Here is a 25,987-nt window from a genome sequence, read left to right on the forward strand (position 1 = left end):
TAACATCAATATGCAGATTTTTGAACCTAAAGCTTTAAATCTAATCCCTCAAACATAAAGTGTAATTGTCTGTGTGTATGTTCGTCTGTTAGCAAAATATCTCATGAAACTCACTGGATGTACGCCTTACAGAGTCAAACCTGTTAAATATGGCCAGCTAATCGACCTCAGCGAACACAAAATCGGTTAATTTTACAGCTAACGAGCTAAAATTTGGCGTGGTAGTAGCTGAGAGTCACACCTCAAGCGCTAACGGATATTTAAATGTTTGGCTTGCAGGGCGGCGGGCGGATATGCATTCCTTTAAAATAAAAATTGGTTTTAGTTTTACGATCTGAGGAGTAAGCATGTTTTATCTGTAGTTATGGCAGCTGTGCTCTCGTTAAAAAACTAATATTGATATTTGATATTTTTGAGATGTAAACGGACGTCTTAGTTTAGGTGAAGTACAGAAATGTGCGTCCCAATTTCATTTTACGATTTGGCACCTTGTTTCTTTCCCCACCGTGACGAGAAAAGACATTTAATTAAGATAAAATGTTTTTTTTTTCACATGTGTGGGTATTTCTATTTAACATTGAAGATATCTATCTTTAAAAAGATATGTTTAAGAATAAAATTTAGGAGTAGCAGAATAATTCCAAAGAAATTAGAGATTATTTTTTGTTGTTTTAATAAATTGGGTTTTTTTAAAGGACAATTTCTGTTTTTTCCTGCAAATTAAACCATATAAATCCTTAAATTTGGACAAATATCTAAAAGTACTTCTTTTTTTGCATAGTTTCTCTTCTCTTCCCCTTGATCCAATAAATATTTTACAACTAAAATGATTTCTGTAACCTCCAAATAGTCCCGATTGAAGAATTTAGAAGTGCCCTAACATGATATTTCCTCGTCGCTTTTATTTATTATTTAGTCTCACCTCTCATTAGATGAAAAAAAAAACTTCAAATGTCAAAAATTCTGACATTGGGATGTTTAAAAATGTAACTGAAGGCAAACAGAATAGACCTAATGTGCAAATGTCTTATTGCATATGTGAGAAACATTTAACACCGGACAGAAACCTTTCTTACATTCAAGATGAAAACACGTTGTTGGTTTTCTTTTGTGTACAAATACCCAAGTTGAAGTATTCGGTACGTTTCCTCGCTAATCCAGAGCTAAAGAGCGTCCTTACTCAAAGGTCCGAGGAGCTGCAGCGGGTTTTCACTCTGGGCACCACCAGGATCTCGTCTCCATCTCGGATGCTGTAGGAGTGGAGGGCCCTGAAGCCGCACTTCAGCTCCTCGGGTCCGAGCACCGAGCTCATCTCCCTGTCGATGTGGAACAGCCGGATGCCGTTGGCGGGCAGCTGCAGCAGGGCTCGCAGGTGCTTCTTTAGGTCGCCCACCGTCTGCTCCAGGCGCAGGCTGACCGGCTCCACCCGGTCGCCCCAGCGGACCTCCACCACGGTGGAGCGGGGGGTCAGGTCCACCTCTGCCAGCGGAGCCAGCTGACCATATTTGGACACGAGAGCGTGGTACCTGGGAGAGAGCGGAGCTCAGTCAACGGTCAAAAACACACAACCACGGCTGTGCCAACGAGGCGCCACCTTGGTAGGTGGGACGTGGCGTCCTCTGTTACTACACCTCAGCCCCATGTCTGCGGTGTTGCATCTTATTTTGAAAGGATTACAAAGTGGAAACGACAGGTGAGCACTCCTTCACATTCATCCAATAGACCGGTGAATAATAACCAACAAAATCAAAGCATTTTGGCATGAAATGCTCATCCCATGCCTCAATGCACATAAAAAAACAAAATAAAACAAAAAAAGCAGCCATGTTATCTTTTGATTAATGTGTATCCAAAAGGCATATATATTGGAGTTAATTACATGATCTTTTTTCTCTGATGCAAGGCCTTAAACTGTGAAATTAAATGTGTTGATTTAATAAAAGACCAAAACCTAATTCAGTATTTTAATTTGGCCTCTGGTTAGTTTTGCTTCCAGGTAACAGGTAAGCGGAAAGGTCCTCTGCGAGCGTTAAAGAGGCAGAAAAAAATAAATAAACCGTCTGCCTCTCGCTTGCCGTGAGAAAGCCTTCAGCCGTCTCAGGGGATTCTTCGCTCCAGATAAGAACCCAGGAACGATTAAATAAAATCCAGGAGAAAAGGGCCGTGCTTTCAAAGCCACAGGAACAGCTGGGCCAATCGAAGCAATTTAACTTTGCTCTCTAAAAGCCGATCCCCCCCTGGCCTGAGTTTTCTGGCCAAAAGCCTGCAGACCACTGTGGGAATTCTGCTCCGAGGCCAAAGTGCACAAAGTGCCATTCTCAGGGAAGTCATTAAGCAACAAGGAGAGGCTTCATGTGGGGAGCTAAATAAGGCTGCAGGTGGAAACATGTCAGCGATTCAACTGGTTTAGCATTTTTTTTACAAATATATGCCGTGAAATAAACAGGTTTCCTGTTTTTACTTTGTGCAACTTCATTTATTCCCACATCAGTCTGGAACAGCGTGCTGCGATTTTTGGTTTCTGTAACTTATTTATGTTTTAAAATATTTAGCTTTATTTAAAATAAAATTTACCAGAAAAATACAATGAATTTTCTTTTTCCAATTCCTTCAAAAACGTTGTTCTCTTTGGATTCTACTTCAAATTATTTTCTCTGTTTTTATCTTCTTTTGCTACTTTTAGCTACTGTCCTGCTGCTTATTTTAACTACAATTTAGTTACTAACAGCTTTTAGCTATAGTTTGGTTACATTTAGCTTCTGTTTTTCTACTGTTAGCTTTTAAATATCGTTCTTCTACTTTTAGCTAGTCTTTTACTACTTTTAGCTTTTCGTGAGCAATTTGCAACATTTAGCTTTTTAATTAGCATTCTGCTACTTTTAGCTTGTATTTTGTTGTGTTTATCTTTTAGCTTCTTCTTAGTGGTTTATTACTATTAGCTTTTAACTCGTAATTTGCTACCTTCAGTTACCATTTTTCCACTTTTAGCTTTTTGCTACCTTTCTGCTCCCTCTAACTTTTAGCTACTATTGTGCGCCTTGCTTTAATGTTTCAGCACTCACTTCATTTCCACAGAAAATATCATTTCTGCAGTGAAATTTTCAGGGATCTCAGTTATTTCGTCTCATTTTGGGGCTTCTTTAAAGCTGCTCAGTATTTTTCCTGCAGGATGTGTTTTATTCTGAAGGTTCACCTGAAAGGCTGTGACCCTAAAGTCTGCAGCTCCGTCCGACAGGTAAGGGGAGAGGTGTGTGTTCACCGCTAACTGAGCGTGTCCGACACCGCCCCCCCACAACACCCACATGCAGTCACAGCGATCCCTGACCTCTGACCTCCTCTGAGAACCTGGCACCAAACCAGGAATACAAACGGCAGCATTTGAACAGCGTGAAATGAGAAATCGTCAAGCGGAGAGACGAAGGTAAACACAGACGGAAAGGAGAGCTGAAGATAAAATCTGTGATAATTGTTCAGATTCTGGAGGATAATCTTTAAAAATCAATCTGTCAGCTTCATGTTTGAGGTTGACAGCGTAGGTGTGTGCCTAAAAGACAAAAAAAACAAAAAAACATCTACCTGCTACCTGACGGATCGGTTTTCCAATCGGAGAATTCCCGGAACAAAGGGTTCATTGAGCAGCGAGAGACTGGGGGCATTGTCTCCCAAAGGTTAGTTTCCCCCAGTCAGGAGCTACACCTTCCTCCAGAAACGCCCCCCTCCCCCCGACGTTCGGTCCGGGTTAAGTGGAATGCAGTCGGTGACGAGCGCCGAGAAATGATCTGAACTTCCTTCACCTTCTGGAGACACCGCCGCTGTTGTTACGAGCCTACGGGCGCTCGGGGAAGACCTCACATCTGGAGCAGATGTTGTCCCCACGCTGCTGACCTTTGACCTCTGACTGATGCAGGGTTTCTCAGACGTTCTTCTGACACAGCAAGCCTTCAGAATCCCTCCGTTCAGTCCTGATGTGCTTTGATTGACAGCTTTGAGAACTACAGCTTTAAACACTGAACCCAGAAGGGTAATTTAAGGCCTCTGCATTCCTTGAGGGAATGCATATCGCCCGCCGCTTTTCATGCCAGAGCTTTAAGCTGAGGTTCTCTCATGTTGAGGAATAACGGAATTAAAGCCGTTTTGGTCAAATCTTGAAAACACCATTACGTGCGATCTGATGATCTGTTAGTCTGAATATGTGGGGACGACTCTCAGCGAACACCACACCAAACTTTAGCTCAATATCTGTTATAGTTGAAGCCATTTTGTGTTTAACGGGGATTTCTTAGCCGTGGCAGACATCTTGGTCAAAGGAAAGGGGCGATAAAAAGTGAAACATCCTGATTATGACTTCTTGCAAGAGAAAATTTTGCTGCATTTCATTTCATTTATTTCTTTATAAAAGCGCAGTTGTTAGGTGAGCCTCAGAAAGACTCTGGTTCTGTTCCACGGTACCTTCTTGTTTTACCTTTCAGGAACTGTAAAGAAAATAAATTTAAATTGGAGCTCCAGCAGCTCTGGCAGGATGTTAAGGAATTAACAAAAAAAAAAAAAGGTGCACGGACGTAGCACTGAACTCCTCTTTAACTACAGTTCTCTGATAAACCAGCCTTATTCCCACAGCTTTTTCTTCTTTATTTTCCAGCTTACTGTTTAAAAGAGCTAAAAGGAGAATTCCTGTCCTCATTTTGCCAGAGAAGAAGCTTGTAAACATCTGCAGTATGAGTGAGCCCTTTAGAAACATCATCATCAGTTTGAGGAGTTTGGATTGAAGCCAAAGCAAGACTCAAAGGAAAAACCCAAAACCCCAAGAAAACGAGTCTGTCATGTGTTCAGACTGCAGGCCAGCATCATGGCGGCAGGCTCTGAGCGTCTGTCATCGCATCATCAGCTAAAAATAACAGCAGCAACTTTTAGCGTTTCGGCTGATCTGCTTCTCTGTCTTTGTCTCTGCTGTCTGGCAGCTCACGGGGCAGCCGGACACCAGGAAGGGTTCTGCCCTGAGCTGGTTTAACGAAGCTTCTTTTATTCACAACCAAACCCTTTCCTCTTTCAGCGCAGCCGTGAAAACACAGGTTCCTAACACAAACACGCACCCTCTACAGGTAAACACAGAGCGGTAAATACGAGCGCACCTCTGAGGAAGCTCCTGCTCCGGACTGTCCTGGTAATACCTGACGAAGAACCTCTCGGCGTCCTCTCTCTCGCCATCAGAAACAGCGCCCCCGTTCAGAACCATCACAGACGGCAGCCTGGAGGCAGGGGCAGGAGCTCATTAAACGTGCAGATCAGGGGTCTCCAGGAGGGCCACCATCCTGCATGTGTTACCTGTTTCCTCTGCTCCAACACACCTGATTCAGAGGTTAAATCACATCTTCATGTTCTGCAGAAGCCTGTTAATCACCTATTGATTCAGATCAGGTGTGTTGGAGCAGAGGAACAAGTAAAACCTGCAGGATGGTGGCCCTCCAGGACCAGGATTGGACACTCCTGGTGTAGATCATTGAACGTAGCATCCTGCAGGAAGGCTGAGCTCATCTAACGGCACACTTACTGCGCTAAAAGAAGGCTGCGTCTCTCCTGGCTGCTGTAGGGCTGTAATAAAGGAATCCCCTGTGCTTTGACTTCCTCGAGTTTAGGAAAGAAATTCAGCCTTTCAATGTCTTCCCATTTACTGAGCCCTGAAAGTAAAAATAAACAAAAAAAGACACAATCAGTTTGAGTCCTGCTGCCAAATATTTGTTTAAACCACAAACAAAGCAGTGAACTTCGAGGCTAATTAATGTAGCATCGTGTTTTGATAACAGAAGGTCTACAAATCCTGATAATAACAAAATAAATAAAGCACAATTGACTTGTTTGCTGTTTTAAAAGCAGATAAATAATTTTTAAAAATTCACACTGAGAGCCTTTGGGCCTTTTTAAAACAAAAACTACATTACCATATGACCGTGGTGTCCAGTCCTGGCCCTGCTGAAGGGCTGCTATCCTGCAGGTTTCAGGTGTTTCTCTGCTTTGACACCTGAGTGATTAACAGGCTTCTGCTGAGGAGCAGAGAAACATCTAAAACCTGCAGGATGGTGGACCTAGAGGACCGGGACCGGACACCATATGAAGTCAGAACTTCCCACTTCAGTTTCCATTTACTTCACAGGCTTCTGCTGCCCCTCTCCCAGTGGTTTTTATACGCGTTGCTGCCATAAAATTCAAAGCAACTCATTTTTTAAAACGATGGTACAGTTTCTTAGCTTCAACATCTGATATGTTTATTCTGATCCACTGTGAAGAAGATCGGATCGTTGTGTTCTGTTCTTATATGCATTTTACACGACGTCCCGATGGTTTTGGAATTAGATTTTTACAGAAATCTAATTGTTTTAAAGATGGAAGGAGCGGAGATCCGTCATTCACACATGGGAGAGGACGGAAATATTTAAATCCTCACAGAAACGTGGAGGAAATCGAGGATATTGGTTTTGCTGTTCAATCTGGGAAGAACCTCTTAAATCTACTCGTCTGTTCCATCTTCTGGCTACACAGGGCTCCGTGGCTCAGGGCCGCAGCTCTGACCAATGTCCGGAGTCTAAACGCTGAAGGTCAGTGCAGCTGGCAGCTCCCGCTGAGCCTCCATGAACCTGGGCCGGTGGTTAGAGCCCGGCCAGAGGAAGCAGTTATGACCCTGTCTCAATTTAAAAGTTAAAATGTGTGAACGTCATGTCTTTAACACCCTTTAAGCCATCCTCTCTTGTCCAGACCTGAGTTGTTGAGGTTGATGCTGCGCAGGTTGGGGAACAGTCGCTCCAGCGTCTCCTTGGTGTCTTCCACGGAGTTCACGCTGTTCTTGGCCAGGACCAGCGTGCTGAGACTGGGGTAGAGCCGGCCAAACTTCCTAACTTCGGCCCAGTCCTGCAGCTGGTTGTCTGTGATCTGCAGCAGGCTCAGAGACGGGCAGGACGTCTGTGACTCGGACACGGTGTTGTAGCCGTTCAGGCAGAGAAAAAGCTCCTTCAGCCTGGAGACGACGACGCAGAGGAGGGTGAACGACGACAAACGCGTACAGGAAGCGCCGATCTTTAAATACTTACTGTGGTGTGTGCTGCGTGAGCGTGTGCACGGTGTCCCAGCTGACTTGTGTGTTGATGAGAACGAGGCGTCGGACCCTGGAGAAGACGTCGGCCATGCTGGGCTGCAGCTGCATGCCGCTCAGAGGGTTCATGCTCAGGTTGAGGAAGTTCAGGTGAGGGATGTTGGAGACGATGGAGCCGATCTGAAAAACCACAGAAAAGCTGAATGAACACAAAGTTGAATGATTTATTTAACTTTATTCTGTTAAACATCTATATTAAACTCAACTGTAACAATAAATAAATAATAAGCAGCTTAAATGAGTGGAATTTAAAGGCTTGTGTTTGCGTCTGTTGGTTTGTTTGTCTTCCAGACAGTAACTCATTTACTTTTGTCGCAGCTAGCAAAAAATGGCTACACCTCAGTCATTTTTACAGATATTGAGCTAAATCTTTGTGTGGTAGTGGCTGAGAGTCATCCCCAACACATACGCTGATTGCACAAGATTTTTCGGTATAGAAAAGAAGCTTTCCTCCTCCACACAAGACATTTTATTTACAGCACAAACACAGACAGGTGTATAAATATATGCATTTAGTTTGGATTTGCGTGAAGGACCACCCACCTCTCCCCAGTCGCTGAGCTGGTTGTGGGACAGATCCAGCTCCAACACGTGACCGCAGAAAGCTGCGATGTCGGACCGGTCGCCGGCTCTGCTGATCCCGCAGCCGTTCAGAACCAGAAAGCTGGGCAGGAAGAGGCGATCTGCAGACAGAGAGAACCCGCCTCACTGACCTGAAGATGTGAGCACGCAGCGCCGCGAGCCTCACGCCTCATGCCTCACGCCTCTCACGCCTCTCACCTTTAACGGGGGATCCCGGAGGGCTGGGCAGAACCACGACGCCTTGGCCGTAAGGGAAGTTCTCCGGGTTGTATTTCTCACTGATGACTTCGACGAAAGTGCGCACCTCCTCTTCATCAGAGGAGTCCATGGTTCCACCGCTGAGCACAGGAAGAGACAAAGAAACAACTTAGCTCAGTCATATATTTATCTCCCACTGCCTTTTTCTGTTTTGTCTGTTAGCAAAATATCTCTTGAATCACTGGACGGATTTTAATGAAACTTTCTGAAAGTTGGTGTTAAATGTCTATCTAAGATGGCCACCACAGCTGATCGACCTTAGCCAACACAAACATGGCTGTAACTCAGTCAGTTTTACAGACATCAAGCCTAAATTGGGTGTGGTAGTAGCTGAGAGTCATTCACAACACATATCCAGAGCACAACATCTTGTGATGTTATCATGTTACGTGCGCTCTGGAGTGAAAGGCAGCGACGATATGCATTCCTTCGAGGAATGTTGAGCCTTTAATTCCTCCTGATGAGAGTAAAAACTGGTTATAAACTAAAAGAAACAAAGTTTGTTCTGATCCGAAGCAGTTTAAAGAAGTTAAAAACACACACAGCTGTTTTTGATCTTTAAGGTTTATACGTCTCTGAAACGTTGAACGCTTTAAAGGTGGAGGGGTCCAAAGCGTCACGTACTGACCCGGGTTCTGCCGCGGCTCTGTTCGTGATAATGGAGGAACGCGTCACTCACTGAAAAGCTGCAGCTCGCTGATATGAGGGTTTCTTTTTTTAGCTTCTGAATGACGCTGAGGGATAAAAACTCCATGTTTGATCCAAGCAGACAAATCTTTTTGTGTAACAGTTTCTCTAGTTTACTGCATACAGCAGCTGATGTTGTATTGAATGCTTCCCTGCATGCTCAGCTTCAGAAGTTATTATAAATGGTCACAAAAGGCTTCGCACACAAAGAGAGACGGCACGGAGCTCCACGGTGAAATCCCAAACAAACGCAGGCGTGCTCTTCACGTGGCAGCAGAAGGGGGAAAAAAAAATCATATCATGTTTCATCCAAGCACTAAAATTAAACTATCATGGCTCCAGGGCGTCACATTACAGCTCAAACACGTCATTTTTATTATCCGCCGCCTGAAGGTCGAGGCAGACAGTAACGATTTTACTCTTGTGTGTTCACGTGCCTGTCTGTAAGCAAAATATCTCATGAACCACCGGACGGACTTTAATGAAACTTGCAGAAAGTATTCATCTGCCACGGCCAACAGACCTTAAAAGAAAACAAAAACTGCTGTAACTCAGGGAATTTTACAGATGCTGAGCTGAAATTTGTTGTAGTAGTAGCTGAGAGTCATTCACAACACAGACCATGAGCATGAAATCTTCCAATGTCTCCTGGAATTGTGCACGACATGGAAAAATATTCATTTTTGTTACTTTGTCACAGCCTGAATAATTTCATTGCCTACAAATTGAACACAATTTATGACTTTTATAGTTTTTTCCACACCTGTAATCCTAAAACACACCAATAATTAATAACATCATACAGCTTATGCATGTTTCAGTCAATAATTTGGAATGATTTTTTACTTGTTTTAAGGTTTAGTTACATAAGTACTGTCCCAGCATTTAACCTGGACTTTCTCTATCCAAACACACCACTCAGGTGCCTCTCATTTGACCGGATCTCGCTCCATCTGAAGCGGTCCGTTTGGACTCAGACCGATATTTCTGTCACAGATAGTTTCTCGTTACCCAGTCGCCCTGATTCTTACCTCTGATGTCGCAGAGACCGGAGAAAGGTTGATTTCAACAGCGTGTCGGATCACACACCTCCATCCCTGTTGGGAGAAAAGGAAAACTAGAACCAGAGAAACCTTTTTTCGCCCCCTCAAGCATGCAAATGAGAAAGTCAAGGACCATTACTTAAAAAAAAAAAAGAATCACTAAAACCTTTATTTCAAGGCTAAAACAAGATGAGAACCTGGTCTTTAAGAAAAGTCTTTAAGACTTTATATATATATATATATATATATATATATATATATATATATATATATATATATATATATATATAAATTAACAAACATTTAGATTAAGTTACCCTTCTTTTTTAAAAACAAGAAATAAAAGTTCCACAACACTGCCCTTTGTACTATCTTGTCACTGATAAGAGGCAGGAAGTTGGTTTCCATGGTAAAAGTTTAAGCTCTACTCGCCACCTCCCTCTGCTGGACATTCGTGGAACAACAACAGCTGTTGATTTTATTTTTATGTTTTTCAAAAACAACAAATAAAAACGCCTGCTAAATAAAGCCGAATTAAACGTCGATGTACGTCGAGGAATGCCAGGTCGACGGTTTTACTGTAACGGTTGGAAATATTTGCTTATATGCATTTTCACATTAAATCGCTGCTTTTTTAAACGAGGTTCGGCGAGAACCCCTCCGACAAGATGCAGCGCTTCGCTGGTGCTGCTCTCGGCCGAAGCCTGTTTACGAAACGTAGCTTGTAATTCAAAAAGCCACAGTGCTTGGTGAAAGTCGGCGTTTTGATGGCGACATGACGTTTAGTTTTAAAGGAAAAAAGCCGTGATAAGCGTGTCTGAATATGCAACCGTCAGTTTGGTTTATTTTGCATCTAGCTCGGTGAGGATTCAGACACATCTGGTGATTTTTTTTTTGTTTGTTTCAAACGTTCACGTTTAAAAATACGTTTTTTATCAATATTTTTTAATTCTATCCCGGTTCGGCCAGCGTTAGAGCCGTCGGTACTCACCGCCACCGGAACCCCCTTTGGCGTTCTGTTTGTTTTTGTTTTTCTTCGGTTAGTTTGACAGCTTAAGACACGCCCACTTTACCGGAAGTGACGTAGTTTAAAAGTCCCACATTTACCTGCACGATAACTATAAGAGAAAAGCTCCGAAAAAAGCACAAGTTAAGTTTATAACTGATTAAAATATTCAATTATTTTAAATATTAATCTAATGAATGCTTGAAAAATAAGTCAAATCATTTAGGATCTAATCTAAACAATAAAAGCGACATCTTCCCATTTCCGGTTTATGGATACCTGACCAGTTTTAGACCTTTTTATATATTTTGAATCAAAACTTCAAAAGAATCAGTCAAAAATCACAACACTTGTCTGTTTCTGCATTAATTGCAGTACAGTAACTGAGCTGTTGTATGCTTCCTTTTACATAAACAGATTTCTCATGATCAAAACTTCCATTTTGTATCACAGTTTTAAATAAAGCGATTTATTCAGTATTTAGTAACACTGCACAGCAGACTGCAGACCCATTAAAATAATCTAAAACTAAGATACTAATCGTTGCACAGGTTAAAGAAAAGTATACAGAGAATGTTTTGGAGATATCCTCTGGAAGATAAACGCTTTTTTCCATCAACAAAAATGACAAATTTAAATAACTGATTTAAAAAAAACGTTTCTGCATCAAATTTAGCTCTTAACGAACAATTTACTGAAACACCAGATAAAACAAGTTTATTTCAGCGTAGAAGCAAAGCTTTTTTTTTTACAACATAGTGTAATAATTTGTGAAGATTTTAAATGTTCTGATCTTAAAATGAGATGAAATGCAGCAGAAAGACATCAGTAGTTTTGACTGCAGATTACATTTACAACACATGGCCAGCAGATGGCGCTGTGCATCTGAGAGCTTTTTGAGCCCGCCACTCGTTATGCAAGCGCGGGCGACAGTGATTTAGCCCTTGTCTGCGTGTCTGTTAGCAAAATATCTCACGAACCACAGGACGGATTTTGATGAAACTTTCAGGAAATAATCACTGGGTCTGCATCCACAACTGATTAGCTTTTGAAGTCAGTCCAATTAAAGATGGCCACCACAGCTATTCAACACTAGTGCACGTCGAAATGGCTGTAGGTCGGTGAGTTTTACAGATACTGATCCAAAACTTGGTGTGATCATAGCTGGAAGACATCCTCAACACATACTATTTGGCAGTAACTGTTAAAATTTACATTGTCTGTCTGTTAGCAAAATATCTCACAGGAGGCAGATTTCTTTGACCACAGCAACACAAAATGGAAATCTAATCAGATAAAATCTCTAACATAAACATACACTTCTAAAAGCTGCACAACCAAGCAAACAAACAAATAAAATAATAATCCAGACTTTTGACAGTGATTAAAACCATTTTTATGTCACTGTTTCTGATCGCTGAATGTTCTGAGCAGCAGAGAAGGCCTTTCTGGTCCTGACTGCCCGCAGCTGGAAACAACCCAATTTAAGATGGCCGCCGCAGCTAAGCACCCAGTTGGCCCATCGGTCAGTCAAGTTTACAGATATTTGGCTCAAAACTAATGAGAATCATTGCCAACAGATGCCCTGAGCCTTCCAACGTTACTTTCAAGGTTTGACCAAAACGTCTACAACTCAACTAAAGATGATTGTAGTTCGAAACGCTGGCGGGTGATATGCATTCCTCGAATCTATGCCAGACCTTTCATTTACGCAGGAGAATAACCTGGACTGTGAGCTGTCTGGTGCTGTTCGTTCAGGAAACTGAAGATGGTTTCAGAGAGAGCAGCACTTTCTCTGAGCCGGCGTCACCTGCAGCCTCCCAGGGAAGACTCTTATAACTGACCTGAGGTCAGGGAGGCTAATCCTCACCGTGTTGTCTCAGTGCACGGATTAACTTGTAAAATATGCTGTAAATTAGAAGAAAATTACACCAACATGTGGGTTCGGTTTAGATAATCTCTGAGCCCATCGAAGGTGTGGAGCTCTGTGGGGCAGGTGGGGGGGTCAGCATTGGCCCAGAATGAGCGAGGAGAGGCGAGCCGACCTGAGAGGGTGTGGTTTCCTAATCCAGAAGGATCCTGTGAGTCAGATTAAAGAAGCTCCCAGACTGAGGGAACATAAACAGACGCAGGGCAGACGTTCAGAGTCAGACTCTGCCTCCAATCATCACATAAAAAGCTACGTTTCTAACCTCTTCTCTTGTTTCTGCTGGATTATCTGAGCCACAAAAGAGCAGAACAGGCAGCAGATGAGAAACATGGCGCTCCTGAAGTCGGGCTGGTTGTGGAGACAAAGTAAGTAAACATTTTTAGTTGACGTTTATTTGACATCAGTTTAAAATGTTAGGATCAGAAGAAAAAAGATCTTCTGTTTCGTCTGATTACATGAATCAGTTATGATTTTATTTATAAAACTAATCAATAGAACACAGATTTCCAATGTTCTGCTGTCTTCTCTGTATTCTCTACTTTATAGTTTTATAAATAAATCAGTTTATTGTAAGCAGAAATGTTCACAGGAAGATAAAATGTAAGTTATGACCTTTTTCCAAAAGGCTTTTGTTCATATTTTCTGACATTCTGAATGTATCTTTGTGCATTTAATGTTCATCATCGCAAAGCTGACAGCAAGAGAAGAAAACACCTGAGCCCAAAATAAATAAATAAATAAATAAATAAATAAAACACCTGCACCTGAGCCAAATGACTTCTGACCTCTGGAGTTGTGACTGAAAGACAGAAGAAGAAAAAAATGTTGCTGTTTGAAGAAGGAACATCCTCAAGTCCAGAAAAAACAACAACACTAAAATAATGTTTTGAAAAAGACCAGAAATCAAAAGAATAAAGAATAATAATAAATGTTAAAACACAACCCTAATAAAAAAAGGACATTTTAAATACATATTTAACATTAGACTCACTAAGAATCAACCAAACCTGGACTCATGAAGCAGACAGCTGTGTCTGATTTCTGACAGTAGGTTAAAAGATGACATTTAGTCTCATAAAATAAAATAAAAACACATTTTGTCCAAGTTTGAGTCACAAAACGCTAACCTCATCAAACTTACATTTTTCTTCAGGACTGAATTTTAAAGTATTTTCTGGAAAGCCTCAAAGGGCACTTGTTGTGAAACTGCATCCTTTGTCATTTCTAATCCTATTAAATGTCCTCGGCTGTGTGTTTAAGTGGCTTACGGGTCATCAGCATCTGCTGAGAACGCCACACCTAAAACTACAGAAACAATCGTTTTACTTTTGTAAGAAGACAGAAAACTGAGAGCTGAGTAGGTTTCTGGGATGGTGCAGAAAACCTCCAGCCATCCCTCAGCTCTTCGTGTTTTCTTCTGAAGCATTTTGGTCCTGATTGTTTCTTCCAGACGCTCAGATTTTTTAAAAGTTTTCTTCAGACTTTGGCTGCTTTTTGACTCATTTCCTGTCCAGCATTCGATCCTTTTCAGGAAAATATTGGTTTGTTTATCAAACCTCGTAACTCTGAATCAATCAGGTTGAAAAAGGCTCAAAAACTCGAGACATGGACCTGTGTCGTCTCGACACTTAAACTTTGTTTCCAGCTCTTGGCACAAAGACTCAATTTGTTTCCATTTCTTTACCAAAGATAACAGCTTGACACATAAAACAGGACTTTACCTCCAACACGCTGCCTCCCAAAGAGCTGCTGTCATGCAGGAAAGAGTCAGCTGTTGGACGAAGCGTCTCTCAGGTCTATGATGGATCATTTTCTTATTTCTTGAAGACGTGACTCTCAGATACTGTTCCTGTGTTGGAGTTCTTTCAGAAGGTTTGACTGAAAACCCTTCAGAGAAGCATTTTAAAAAGGCTGACTCCTTGGAATCAAAATATGAGGAAATTGGGGCTTTGGCGCCATCTTGTCTGTCAGTATTATCCGTCCTGCACCCTTACAGAAGAAAAATGGACCAAGCGGTTGCTTCATTATCTCTTGAACGATGCAGAATTATGAAAAGTTCACAGCTTCATGTCCTTCTAAATGTTCTCCAGCTGCCGTCCTGAAACGCTGGAAGCTGAACTGGTGTGACCTTTGGATAGACGGGAGCCTCTGCTTCTACAAGAGCGACAGAAGGAGAGATCTGGAGCAAAGAATCAGCCTCAAGACGGCGTGTATCGAAGTTCGGTCCGGCCTGGAATGTGGAGGTATTTACAGGAATGTTTTTCAGCCGAACTGGGACTGTTTGGACCATTTGGACGGCAGTAAGGTTGGTTTTTATGCCTGCAGGTGTGACTCCGCCTGAGAGTAATCCCAGGGAGAACCTGATCGTGGTCCACCTCAGAGACGGCTCAACGCTCGGCCTGTGTGCCAACAGCGAAGACGAATCCCTGTAGGTGATCTCTGTAGGTCCGGGTTCCCTTCAGCGTTTGTCAGAACTTCATTTGCGTTTGTTCCTTTTCAGAGCGTGGAAACTGACTCTGCTGGAAACCAGGAGGAACCCGGTGAGTTCTCTGCAGACATCGACAGTTGACTCTTTCCCCGGTCTGTGACTAAACCGACGCTGTCCTCGCCTGTAGGTGTTCGCGTACGACCCGTACGATGACTCGTACCAGGCTGTCCCTCTGAGCAGCTATCACACCGTCTACATCACACCTGGAGCCGGACCAGGTACGTTACCTCGTATAAACCCACCGAAGCAGGTTTAGAATCACAGCCCACAGTTCCTACATCTCTGAAACACTCAAAGAAACAACTCAACTCTGGATAATTCAACTCATAACCAAGTAAATGCAAATATTTTGTGTTTACCTTCTCTATTCTCATATTTAATCTCCAAAAACCTGCTGACTGATTGATCAGCTTGAAACAGAGAACAGCAGATTTGACAGTAATTACTCTCACCGTGAGGTACGTGAAGTCCACAGTGAATAAAACAGGCGAAGTTCTTTTGGATCCATGTCGAACTAATTAGCATTAAAAACTTGTAACCTGAACAGCAGGAAATGAGTTTGATTAATGAAAGAATTAGAAGCGTCAGGCCTGCTGTTTGACGTCTACAATAAAGTCCTAGAACAAAAGAAACATTACCTGAAGAGGAAATAAAGATAAAAAAATATATAAAAACTCCCATGATTGTTGTAGTTGTATTTAAGAAATCTGAGACTTGTTTAAACATCTCTGATTTGGATTTCACTGCTTGTTGTTTAATAAAACATTAAAAACCAAACAATATTTACAGAGTAAAAAAAATATGATAGAATATATTATGATAGAGTATTATATGCTACCGTACAATATAAAATGATACAATGCATTATAATCTGAAAACTGTGTAATATTGCATTATATTTTATTGTAATACAATAAAATATAATGCCATACAACGCATGGTGACTTTATTGTCCTGTTCCTGAGCAAAAAAAAAAAAAAATCCATTAGTACAAACATGAACCATCAGAATGATACGTCGCCCAATTCCCGTTTTAAAAGATATTCAAAATATAAAATAAAACAGTACTTACTTCATGTTTTATATAAAATGGTGCACCTGTTCATGTTGATCTGGTTCCTTTACAGAGTTAATTATTTCTCTCTACGGTCACTAACGAAGGTCAGAGGAGCATTTTTCTTCCTCCGTAACGTTCACAGAGACTAAACTGCAGTAAATTACCTGATTATGTTGTTAATTTATTAGGATTTCAGTTCAGGACTGAAGATCTTTTCACTCGATTTTAAAACTCACATATATAAGGTATCTGTAAGTTTTTAAACTGATAAAAGTAAAACTTTGAATCCCCTTGGAAGTATCTGAAAATTAGACGTCGACTTTCCTAAACCTGCTGTCGAAAACACGTCTTTCAGCTTTCTCCACTTGTTTGTTTGAATGCACTCGGCCTGAAAAGGCAAACAGGAGCCACCTTTACCACATTTTTCACTTCAAGTGCAAACTAACCTTTGTATAAATGTATACGACTCATCTGGGTCAGGCTGGGGTTCCCGATCAGAGCGCCATCCTCCGCCTACATTAGAACTTGGCAAACACGACAGCCGAGGCATTAAATATAAATGTGGCCCTCTGTTCTTTTGTTGAAGGAACCCACCAGGTGGTTGTTCAAAGGGATCCCTTTGATGGAGTTGCAGAAAGTGTTGCGCTGGGATTACTGGCAGGCGTGGCGGCGGGAGCAGCCATGCGATCCTTCCTCTGGATGCCCTTCTTTTTCTGCTGACGTCGGACAGCTGGACACTCAGAGAGCGAGAAGCTTCTTCATCTTTTCTCTTTCATTTCGCATCGGCTGATCTGGTTTCTTTTCTCAAAACCAGAGAAGCTGAAATGGCTGCTATATGTTGTTTAAACTCCACATTAATGGACTTTTACTGATCACAAAGTGAATTAGTTCATGTTAGAAGTTGCTGGATTAAAACCTAATTTGCCCTTAACTGACTTTGTTTTGTGTAACGGACCAGAACAAGTAGTTGGGCCCAACAAACTGAAGTGAGAGCCACATTATCCCGAGCTGAGAAAAGTAGAAGCTGGTCTTCCTCAGCAGGTGGGGGTCCGCCTGCTGCGCAGATGTATGCAGGCTCGGTGGGTGGCTTTCACTCTGCTTTAGGCTTTAAGATGAAAAGAAGTTCCTTCTGTGGAGGAAGAACGCGTAATGCGGTTGTCAGAGTGAAGAAAACGGAAAAAGTGGGCCACGAGGACCGATTGTCCTGCGACAGAACAGACTTTGGGTAAAATGATCAGCTGAACGGGTTCGACAGCTGAACAAACACGCAGAGAGGACAGCAAAAAGAGTTTGCTTTATTTTATTTATTTATGTGTGTGAATTCTGCATTCACACCAGGTTTTGTTTTCATCTTCCAGTAACTACCTGTGCATCCTTTGCTCTACTTTAGCTGTTTGTGCACCGAAGCCTTCAGCTCATTCAGGCGGTGGGGGCCGCGACTTTAGGTTTCTGCAACTTTTAGATTTTTAAATATTTAACTTCATTTACAAATATTCTCCCCATATAAATATAATGAGATCACAGGCTCCATTTTGTCCTCTTACACACTTTAGCTACCTTTCTGCTACTTTTAGCTTTTAACAGGCCTTACACGACTTGTAGCTTCTAGCTATTCTTTTGCTACTTTTAGCATTTAGCTAGCCTTTTGCTATATTTAGCCTTTAGTACATTTGCAACTTTATCTTTATTTATCGTTTAGTTTCTTTTAGGTTTCAGTGTTTTGCTGCTTTTCGCCAACATTTTGCTTCTTTTACTTTTTAACAGGGCTTATACTACTTTTAGAATTTAGCTTTTAGCTAGTTTGCAACTTAATTTTTTAATCTAGCTTTTAGCTAACATTTAGTTTCTTTTAGCTGTTGGTGCTTTAAGCTTTCACTTAGCATTTGCCTCCTCTAGCTTTACCAGCTCAGCTTCAGTTTGTTCAGTAAATTCCCGCGGTCTCTTTCTAGTTTCATCTAAGATTAAAAAACACTCACACATTTTTTATTTGAATGAAAATATTCTAAAAAGCGTGTTTATTCTCCTTTTTACCGCAGTGAAAGCACCTGAACACACCAAGGAAACTGCGTCATGTTGCATCAGTGCAAACAGTTAATGACATGACGTGAAGCAGGAACCGTCTGATGACAATCCAAGAACGGAAAACACACCAAACCTCTCCTTTATGAGCCCCTCCTGACAGCACACACACACACACACACACCAAGCGTTTAAGACTTAAAGCTAATAAAGGGGCTAATTAGCGTAATATTTAAACGGAGCTCCTTTAAGGAACAGCTTGTAAAGAGGCGACGTGAGGTGGTTAACTTACTGTAAACAGCTTGAAAACAGAGTTATTTAGACTAAATTAACCATTTTATTCCCATCTGAGGAGAGCTGTGTTGTCAGATGTCAGCTTCTGTGTTTGTTTCATCCGTTTTCATTTTGTTCAATTTAGGGGGCCTGACTGATCAACGAACGGACACTATTAAAATAATTTACAGTGTTTGTATGAATCATTTTAGACCACAAAAAAAGGATATATAGAAATAAGAATAAGGCGGGAGTACAAACAAGCAGTTTGTAGGTCTGATAAGGATTTCCATCAGAAACAAACACAAAACATGAAACATCTTTAAAAGCTATGCAGGTAAAATTAGCAGAAACTATAGTTATTAAAAGCAACGAGTGGATTTTTGATTTCAAACCAGCTTTCAAACAAATATTTGTTCATCTGAAAATCTTTCTGCTGAGCAGAAGTTGGTTTTGAGGTTCAGGAAGTTTCTAACGGAGGCTGTTTTGTCACATTTCGTTTTGTTTTTCCTCTCTGACAGAGAGACTGAGTGCAAACTCTGCGTCGGTAATAAAGATTTAATCTCGCTTCATTCCTAGTCGGCGTTTGTCGGGGTGGTGCAGCTCCGGCTTTCTGTAGCTCCTCGAGTCTCTCGGACGTATCCGTGACCCAAACGCTGGTCCGCCACGTCATCAATTCAACTCTCACAATGACTGATTTGGCAAATATGACTCCAATTATGTTGGGACAGTTTTTCCAGCCGATTAAAGGCGTAACGTCTGTAATTAACCCGAACGGCTCTACTCCTCCTTCCATGAGGCTCTTCTCTGATTGGGTCCATTCACCTGCTCCTTCGCCTTCTCGTTATCCAACTTTCCTTCTGCTTGGAGCCTCCGGATCAGATCGAGGGGGCCTTTCCCCATCAGAGCCGACGGGTGCCTGTAGGAGCCCCCCAGCCGGTCCCACAGAGTGAAGTACTGCCCGTAATTGACGTCAAAGAAGAGGTGGTGGTCGGTGTGGTGAGCCGAGCCGTTGATGACGCTCGTCAGAGCCCTGGGAACGCGGTAGTTGCCGTCGTGGATCGAGATGGTCCAGATGTTGACGAAGACGTAGAGAGCCAGGTAGAGCACCTTGTGGAGGGGGAAGAGGAAGGGGTAGATGTGGTAGGGGAGGCCCTGCAGGAAGCCATCGACTGGATGAAAGGCGTGGCTCGCGAAGGGAGTGGAGATCTTCCACACGTGGTGTGGTTTGTGAAACACCTGTTAGGGACGAGGGGATTCATTTATCTCCCATTTATTACAGTTCACGAGGATTCATTACGACTCAGTCACTGAAAAACAACAACAACACTGCCTTTCATCCCAGGGTTTTAGACTAAGATCATCTTAAGTTGGGAAATGAGACTTGATTCCAGAGGTGTCATGTTGACCCTCACCTCTCTGTAAACCTCAACACATGAAGGGACACCATCACCTTGTCTCCTGCAGGCTGTGTTGGACCACACTTTTAGATAATTAGAACTTCCTGAGCTCAGTAAACCGGTTTATTACTTCGGACTGGACTGCAGAGGACGACCCACACAGCAGGAATAAGAGTGAGCCGCCTGACAGCTTGCAGGAAGGTGAAAATCAATCACTCATTTGTTTTTGTCTCCAAGCTGCTGCTGTCTGTTTCAGAGCCTCCACGGGAGACCTTAGGGTCAATAAACGTGCGTGTCTGAAAAGGAAAATGTCAACAAGGGCCAACTTTTGAAACCCTGAGCTCGACCAGAGGCAAATCTTTGGTAAATCTCATCTAAAAGATGAAAGATACTGCAATGCTTACAGTTTTACACAGAACTCCTGTTTTTTTTAAATGCTTAAGGCGCTCCGCTGCACCAAACTGTGAACGGCATTCCAGATTGTTTGGAAATGTTTGCAGGGGGTTCTTAATTTCCACACGGCCACACATCTGTGTTGCACGGATTTGAGCATGTTCAAAACATCACGTCGCAAGTACAAATTCAGTGAGAATGCAACTGGAAACTGGTGTTTTCTTACAATTTTCAGTCGCCAACTACTCTCCAACATCGAGATGCTGCCTCAAGAAGAATATTTTATTGTTAGCTTCAGATCTTTTAAAGATCCGGTTTGTGTTCTGTTCACCTGACAGTCAGAAATGACATAAATCTGATGAGAAGAGAAGCCGTACACTCACCTTGTAGATAAGCTTATGGTGCAGGAAGCGGTGAACCCAGTAGATGCACATGTCGGTGAAAAACAGGAAGGAGATCATGCTCAGGAGAAGCCCCAGCCAGCCTGGAAACACAGAGGTCAGAGGTGAGACACATTCAAGTTCTGAGATCTCACGACAAACTAACTGAAGCAACAAGAACACAGAACAAAACTTGTGTTTGATTTACCCCACGGGGAGTCGGCGACGCTGTCGTACAGTTTGCTGTAACCTCTAACTTCAGCGAAAAACAAGGCCACCGTGGGAACGCTGATCCAGGGCAGGGAGGTCATTGCATATTTGATTTCTCTGCTTACTTGATTCTGAAATAAACAAGATGAACATCTTGTCTTAACAACGTAGTTAAAAGACAGAAGTATGATGCAAAATCACAGATATAAACATGAATATATGCAGTAAGTGATCAGAGGAGCCTGAAATCTGAGTAAACTGATTTTTTACTGCTTCTAAGCGACAAGAAAACAACAAAACCAGTAATGAGTCTCTCTTACTGGGATGATTCAGCTTGTGACAGATGGCTTCATGAAAAAAAAAAACTTTAATCAATAGACAATTTGTCTCACCCAGCCACCTATAAGCCTGAGTCCAAGGCAGAGTAATTCAGATCAATCAGCTTTCTGTCCAGTCAGCTCTAGGTGGGCTTTTAAACAGTCAATGATGGCAAACAGAAGCTCTACAGATGATTAGCTGCACCAACACCAGAAACTATTTCAATTTCTGCGCTCAAAAACTAAAACTTTGCACTGCTGACAGGCGGTGTTTTTGCTGATGTGTTTAGGTGAACTCCACTTGTTTTATACAGATAGTACAGATACATATTTCATAGGTGCAGGTTTCCGGGTGGTTTTTGGCCTCATTATAATCTCGTAGGCGACCACAGAGAGCGCCTACAGATGGGAAGGAGATCGCTAACCACAGAAACATGCATTCTGTATTCAGCTGCAGCAGCCAGGGTTCCTGCATCATTTCCACTTCAAAATACGCTGAAAATTTCAGATATTTCAGCCTGTTTTTAGGCCCCATGTCATGTCTTATCACTCATATTTAGTGTAAATATGCAGTAATTGTTAGGATAGTGATTTTATGATCTGTAAACACCATTAAAACCCACAGATAATTACATTATATAAAGCATCTGGGGTAACATAGGGTTGTCATTTGTATTAACCACCCCCATGAAAGGTGGGTGATCATGTATTCACCTGTGTCTGAGTGTGTGTGTGCTCTTTTGCCTGCCTGTTAGCAAAATATTTCATGAATCTTCAGTTTCACCTCAGAGACTAACAGAGTTTTAAGATCGTTTTAAATTCATTCAGATTAAAAGAAAAACTCTAAAACAAATGTCGTATTTTAGTCAACTGTCCACATATTGTGCAACATGACAACAAATTTATATTATTTTACAACTAAAGCTGGTCGAGTTTACTTTATAGGAATAATATCTTTTAAAAAAAAAATCACTTTTAAAAACTTATTGAATCTTTTTAAATAAGGAATACTCGACCAGTTAAGCTTTATAGTAATAATGAAGCAGCTGCAGAGCTCTCCTGATTTACTGACTAAATGTTTTTCTTGCATTTTCTTCTTCTATTTGCTATTTTTTAACCACTTTGGGGCTTTTTGACTAAGTAAAAAAAAAAAAACAAAAAAAAACTACAAATATGTTAGTTTTTTTTTTTTAAAAATACGTTTTTTCTACTGGTGAAGTTTTTAGAAAACGCTAAATTAGAATGAGTATAGTTTCAATAATATACTTAGTATAATTAATTAGCTGTATTAATTAGTAGTAAGTACAATGGGGGTGGGGGGATCCTTGCACTTTACGGTGCGGTCATGCAAAACAATAATTCATGTGTTTGTTGTGTTGAACCTATGAAGTATAAATTAAACCAAAAGCAACATAAATAACTGTAGAACACAATACAGTTCGTATGATAATAATGCTGCAAAGCAACTTTTAGGTACCATAAAAACTGGCAGAACCCGTCCCGTCTTTCAAGATACAAAGTTCAGCTTCCTGCGGTTATGACAACTCAAACACTCTTATCTCTGCAGAAACAGGCCGTCGTACCTCCAGGAAGTGTGGATGTTTCATTAGATCGTGGTCAAAGAGGAAAACGTAGCTGATGGCCCCCAGGCCCAGGTACAGGATTGCAGCCCCGAGGTTTGTCAGCACCAGGAGGCTGATGATCTGCCGCAGGGCTCCGTCCTCGGCCCACGAGGCGGGGTACACGTACGGCGTGAGGACGTAATAATCGGCAACGTTCAGCACAAGGTCCATGGTTAAACCTGGGGATTAAACGGACAGAAACAAACTTACCTGGTGTTGAACAATACCCAAGGGTGCAACATAACTTTATATTTGTAGCTGTTATAACCTGTGGGATGGTTCAGATTAGACAATAACTTAAAAGTGTATTTATTTTTTCATCTTGAATTGTCAGAAATTCCTTTTAAACAGGCGGCAGCAAATGTAAACCTATGTCAATCTGATTTTTAGAGGGTTTCCAGTTCCTGACTTGACAGTTTCTGGAATTCTCAAGCCAGGACTGATTTTGTTGTACACTTTAATTAAAAAATATATAGGTTTAGACAAATTTTAGTCATTTTAAATCAGCAAAACTAATGCCATGGCACTTCAAGTTATGCAATTTGCCCCTTTGCCCCCTAAAATCTAAACATTTAAAGCCTCTTTAACCATTAGATGTGTTCTGTTACAGGTTTGATTGCAAAGTGAAAGCCTGGAAAACAGAAATGAACCTAATGAACTGAGGTGTAATAATAATTGGCAATGAATCATTTTCCATGAAGCGCTTGAGGGAACAACTAAATAGGTTTCGCGCAAAAACCGGTTCTGATTCATTTTTGCAGCATTATTGTCATCCAGCTGAACTTACTAAGCATAAAACACATAATCAAAATAGGTCAGAGGCTTATCTTTAAGCACTTACCTGCAGCTAAAAAAGAAAAGTTAGCAAAACAAACCAGAAAGAATGACAAAACTTATAGCAGTTACGAGCAAAAACAGCACGAAAAACGAAATAAAGATTACTTTAACAGACTCTGGAGGCTACAGGAATGTCTAATGTGATCACATAAATAAGCTGAAGTCATTTTATAACGCTGACATTAAGTTTTAGGAGTATTTTTACAAAAACATTTCGGAGCTGCGTACCTTTCTCAGGTTGCTAGTGTCCTGGTTGAATCGCAGTGGTTGTGCTAAACTGAAGGCAGGCGACCGACCAATCAACGCGGAGTTGGATCTTACGTCACAGACACACGGTCCAATCAGCGTCGAGCTTCTCAACACCGCAGCTTTGTTTTGATTTCTGATTGGCCAGCTGGAGGATCTGATCATGGCGTTACAGAAATACAGGGAAGATGCTGAGGAACTTTTTGATAAGGGATATATTTTTCTTACATCTGTGCATTCTGTTGCAGAACTACTACTACGACTACTACTACTACTACTTCTACTACTACTACTACTAATAATAATAATACCTAGAGAAGTTGTATTTTTTGCAGTGCTTCATGCTGAAATTTATTAAAGCAGAAAGCTTAAACAATACGAACAAGTTAAAGGTAAAAGCTGAAAACAGCTAAACAGGAGCTAAAAGATAAATTTAGCAAAAAAGAAGCTAAGAGCTAAAATTTGCAGAAAAGTAGCTAAGTGGTACAACCAGCAAAACAGTAGCTTAAAGCTAAAATGAAGCAAGTACAGTGAAGTAGATGTCAAAAGAGCACGATTTGCAAGGGTTGGAAAAGTTCTCTATTCATTATAATGAAAAAAGAAAACCCCTGATGTAAATAAAGTTAAATATATCAAAATGTACAAAAGTTACAAAAACCAAAAAGCATATCTGTAATGTCATGAATGAGCTGAACATAGTATGAATGTTTGAAAGTAGACTGAATAATTAGTCTGAAAACGTTAGAAATAAACTATAAATAGGAAAACAATACTGTGAATAATAACAACAATAACAATAATAGGTTTATCTAATTGGGACTCTAGATAGGAAACTTTGGATTATTATGATCATTTTTGTACTATTATTACATTTGACCGTACTTTACAAATACTGCAGCTTAGACTGAATGATGTGATATTTATTTGGACTTGAAAGAACTGTTTTGCTGTCTGTCTTCAACCACTGGAAATAGTAGATGAATTTTTCTTTCATCACATTTGCTTCTCAGATACCAGGATTGAAAAGGATTTCATGTAATGTCTTTGTTCCAGCAGAGACTTGGCTCCTGTCCAGCCACTAGATGTCAGCCTTGCTCTGAAGCAGCATCAAAAGAGCTGGTTTTAAAAAACAAAAACAGGCGCTGAGGAATATTTGAAGGGTTAATCAGAAGTTTGGATTGTGAAAAGGCTTTTACATTTGATAGATGCACTATTGATGTTCTTCCTGAGGTGCAAAACAATTGTAAGGAGTTATTTTAAAGCTGTTCACATAACACAATTTGGGTTGGCAGTAAAAGGAAACCAAACTCCATTATCTGCGCAGTGATTCCTCTTCCATAGCACAGCTTTCTGCTTGATTAGAATTAAGCTGTCTTTATTTCAGCAGCTTCATTTTAATCTGTGAGCATTTCAGTACATAACTGACAGATAATTAAGTTTTTTTTGTCTCTTTTACAGATGTGGTTTTGTATTGTTTAATTCTTTCATTAACTACACATGTCCTGATCTTTCAGTCTTACCTTCTTTAACTAAAGCCACTTCTGATGACTCTCTGTTAAAACATTACCACCAGGGGTACTTCTTACATGTTCTGTTTGCACTAAACTAATGAGCGTAATGATTAAAGTGAAACTTTGTGAATATTAAAGGCCAGAATGATTGAGGTATCTGTCTCAGCTGCAACTGCATAAACTTTACCTCATTATCTGTAATTTTGAGTAAGTTATAGCCATTTTTGTGTTTCAGAGCTGTCTTTCAGAGCTGTGGCAGCCATCTTGAATTGGGTTGACTCCAAAAGTCAATCAGTTGTATATGTTCATCCAATTCACCTTCTAACAGACAGACAGTGCTTGGACATGTGTTGGGGATGACTCTCAGCTACTACCACACCAACTCACAGCTCATTATCTGCAAAACTCACTGAGTTACAGCCGTATTTGTGTTTGCTAAGGTTGTTTAGCTGATTGGGATTGTCTTCAAACAATAATCAATTGTACATGTATATGCATTGATTACTTTCTGAGAGTTTCATTCAGATTCATCCAGTAATTCATGAGATATTTTGCTAACAGTGCAGACAAATGAACATATGCACAGT

At 41.1% G+C, this 25,987-nt stretch overlaps 3 protein-coding genes across 3 annotated transcripts; 1 reads left to right on the top strand and 2 right to left on the bottom strand.

Moving 5' to 3' along the window:
* Positions 1–409: 409 nt before the first annotated feature.
* On the bottom strand, positions 410–10,796 carry LOC108238101 (tubulin-specific chaperone cofactor E-like protein). The gene is made up of 9 exons (XM_017419958.3): positions 10,703–10,796; positions 9,700–9,765; positions 7,922–8,061; positions 7,685–7,824; positions 7,080–7,261; positions 6,750–7,006; positions 5,549–5,675; positions 5,130–5,246; positions 410–1,526 (listed from the first exon to the last, which is right to left on the bottom strand). Exons 3-9 carry the CDS (start codon positions 8,049–8,051, stop codon positions 1,181–1,183), a joined length of 1,299 nt encoding a protein of 432 aa, XP_017275447.1. The 5' UTR covers positions 8,052–8,061; positions 9,700–9,765; positions 10,703–10,796; the 3' UTR covers positions 410–1,180.
* Positions 10,797–12,722: 1,926 nt separating this feature from the next.
* Positions 12,723–17,123, top strand: plekhb1 (pleckstrin homology domain containing B1). Its single transcript, XM_017419829.3, has 6 exons — positions 12,723–13,012; positions 14,738–14,890; positions 14,973–15,075; positions 15,148–15,187; positions 15,263–15,353; positions 16,779–17,123. Exons 1-6 carry the CDS (start codon positions 12,967–12,969, stop codon positions 16,910–16,912), a joined length of 567 nt encoding a protein of 188 aa, XP_017275318.1. The 5' UTR covers positions 12,723–12,966; the 3' UTR covers positions 16,913–17,123.
* On the bottom strand, positions 15,348–23,964 carry sc5d (sterol-C5-desaturase). Its single transcript, XM_017419827.3, has 5 exons — positions 23,872–23,964; positions 22,768–22,985; positions 20,866–20,998; positions 20,661–20,761; positions 15,348–19,723 (listed from the first exon to the last, which is right to left on the bottom strand). Exons 2-5 carry the CDS (start codon positions 22,975–22,977, stop codon positions 19,265–19,267), a joined length of 903 nt encoding a protein of 300 aa, XP_017275316.1. The 5' UTR covers positions 22,978–22,985; positions 23,872–23,964; the 3' UTR covers positions 15,348–19,264.
* Between the last annotated feature and the right edge of the window lie 2,023 nt (positions 23,965–25,987).

The sequence above is a fragment of the Kryptolebias marmoratus genome, linkage group LG13 (assembly GCF_001649575.2).
Source record: "Kryptolebias marmoratus isolate JLee-2015 linkage group LG13, ASM164957v2, whole genome shotgun sequence".
NCBI classification, from domain to species: Eukaryota; Metazoa; Chordata; class Actinopteri; order Cyprinodontiformes; family Rivulidae; genus Kryptolebias; species Kryptolebias marmoratus.

Bases quoted from the DNA above. Each gene is read 5' to 3' on its own strand.
- LOC108238101 (XM_017419958.3), bottom strand. From the start codon at position 8,051: ATGGACTCCTCTGATGAAGAGGAGGTGCGCACTTTCGTCGAAGTCATC. The intron at 5,676-6,749 runs GTCTGGACAAGA...TTTTACTTTCAG, and splicing joins CATCAACCTCAACAACTCAG to GGCTCAGTAAATGGGAAGAC. The intron at 1,527-5,129 runs GTGCGCTCGTAT...GCTCTCTCCCAG, and splicing joins GAGCAGGAGCTTCCTCAGAG to GTACCACGCTCTCGTGTCCA.
- sc5d (XM_017419827.3), bottom strand. From the start codon at position 22,977: ATGGACCTTGTGCTGAACGTTGCCGATTATTACGTCCTCACGCCGTAC. The intron at 20,762-20,865 runs GTAAATCAAACA...CTGTGTTTCCAG, and splicing joins CGTCGCCGACTCCCCGTGGG to GCTGGCTGGGGCTTCTCCTG. The intron at 19,724-20,660 runs GTGAGTGTACGG...CGTCCCTAACAG, and splicing joins ACCATAAGCTTATCTACAAG to GTGTTTCACAAACCACACCA.
- plekhb1 (XM_017419829.3), top strand. From the start codon at position 12,967: ATGAGAAACATGGCGCTCCTGAAGTCGGGCTGGTTGTGGAGACAAA. The intron at 15,076-15,147 runs GTAGGTGATCTC...GTTCCTTTTCAG, and splicing joins AACAGCGAAGACGAATCCCT to AGCGTGGAAACTGACTCTGC. The intron at 15,188-15,262 runs GTGAGTTCTCTG...CCTCGCCTGTAG, and splicing joins TGGAAACCAGGAGGAACCCG to GTGTTCGCGTACGACCCGTA.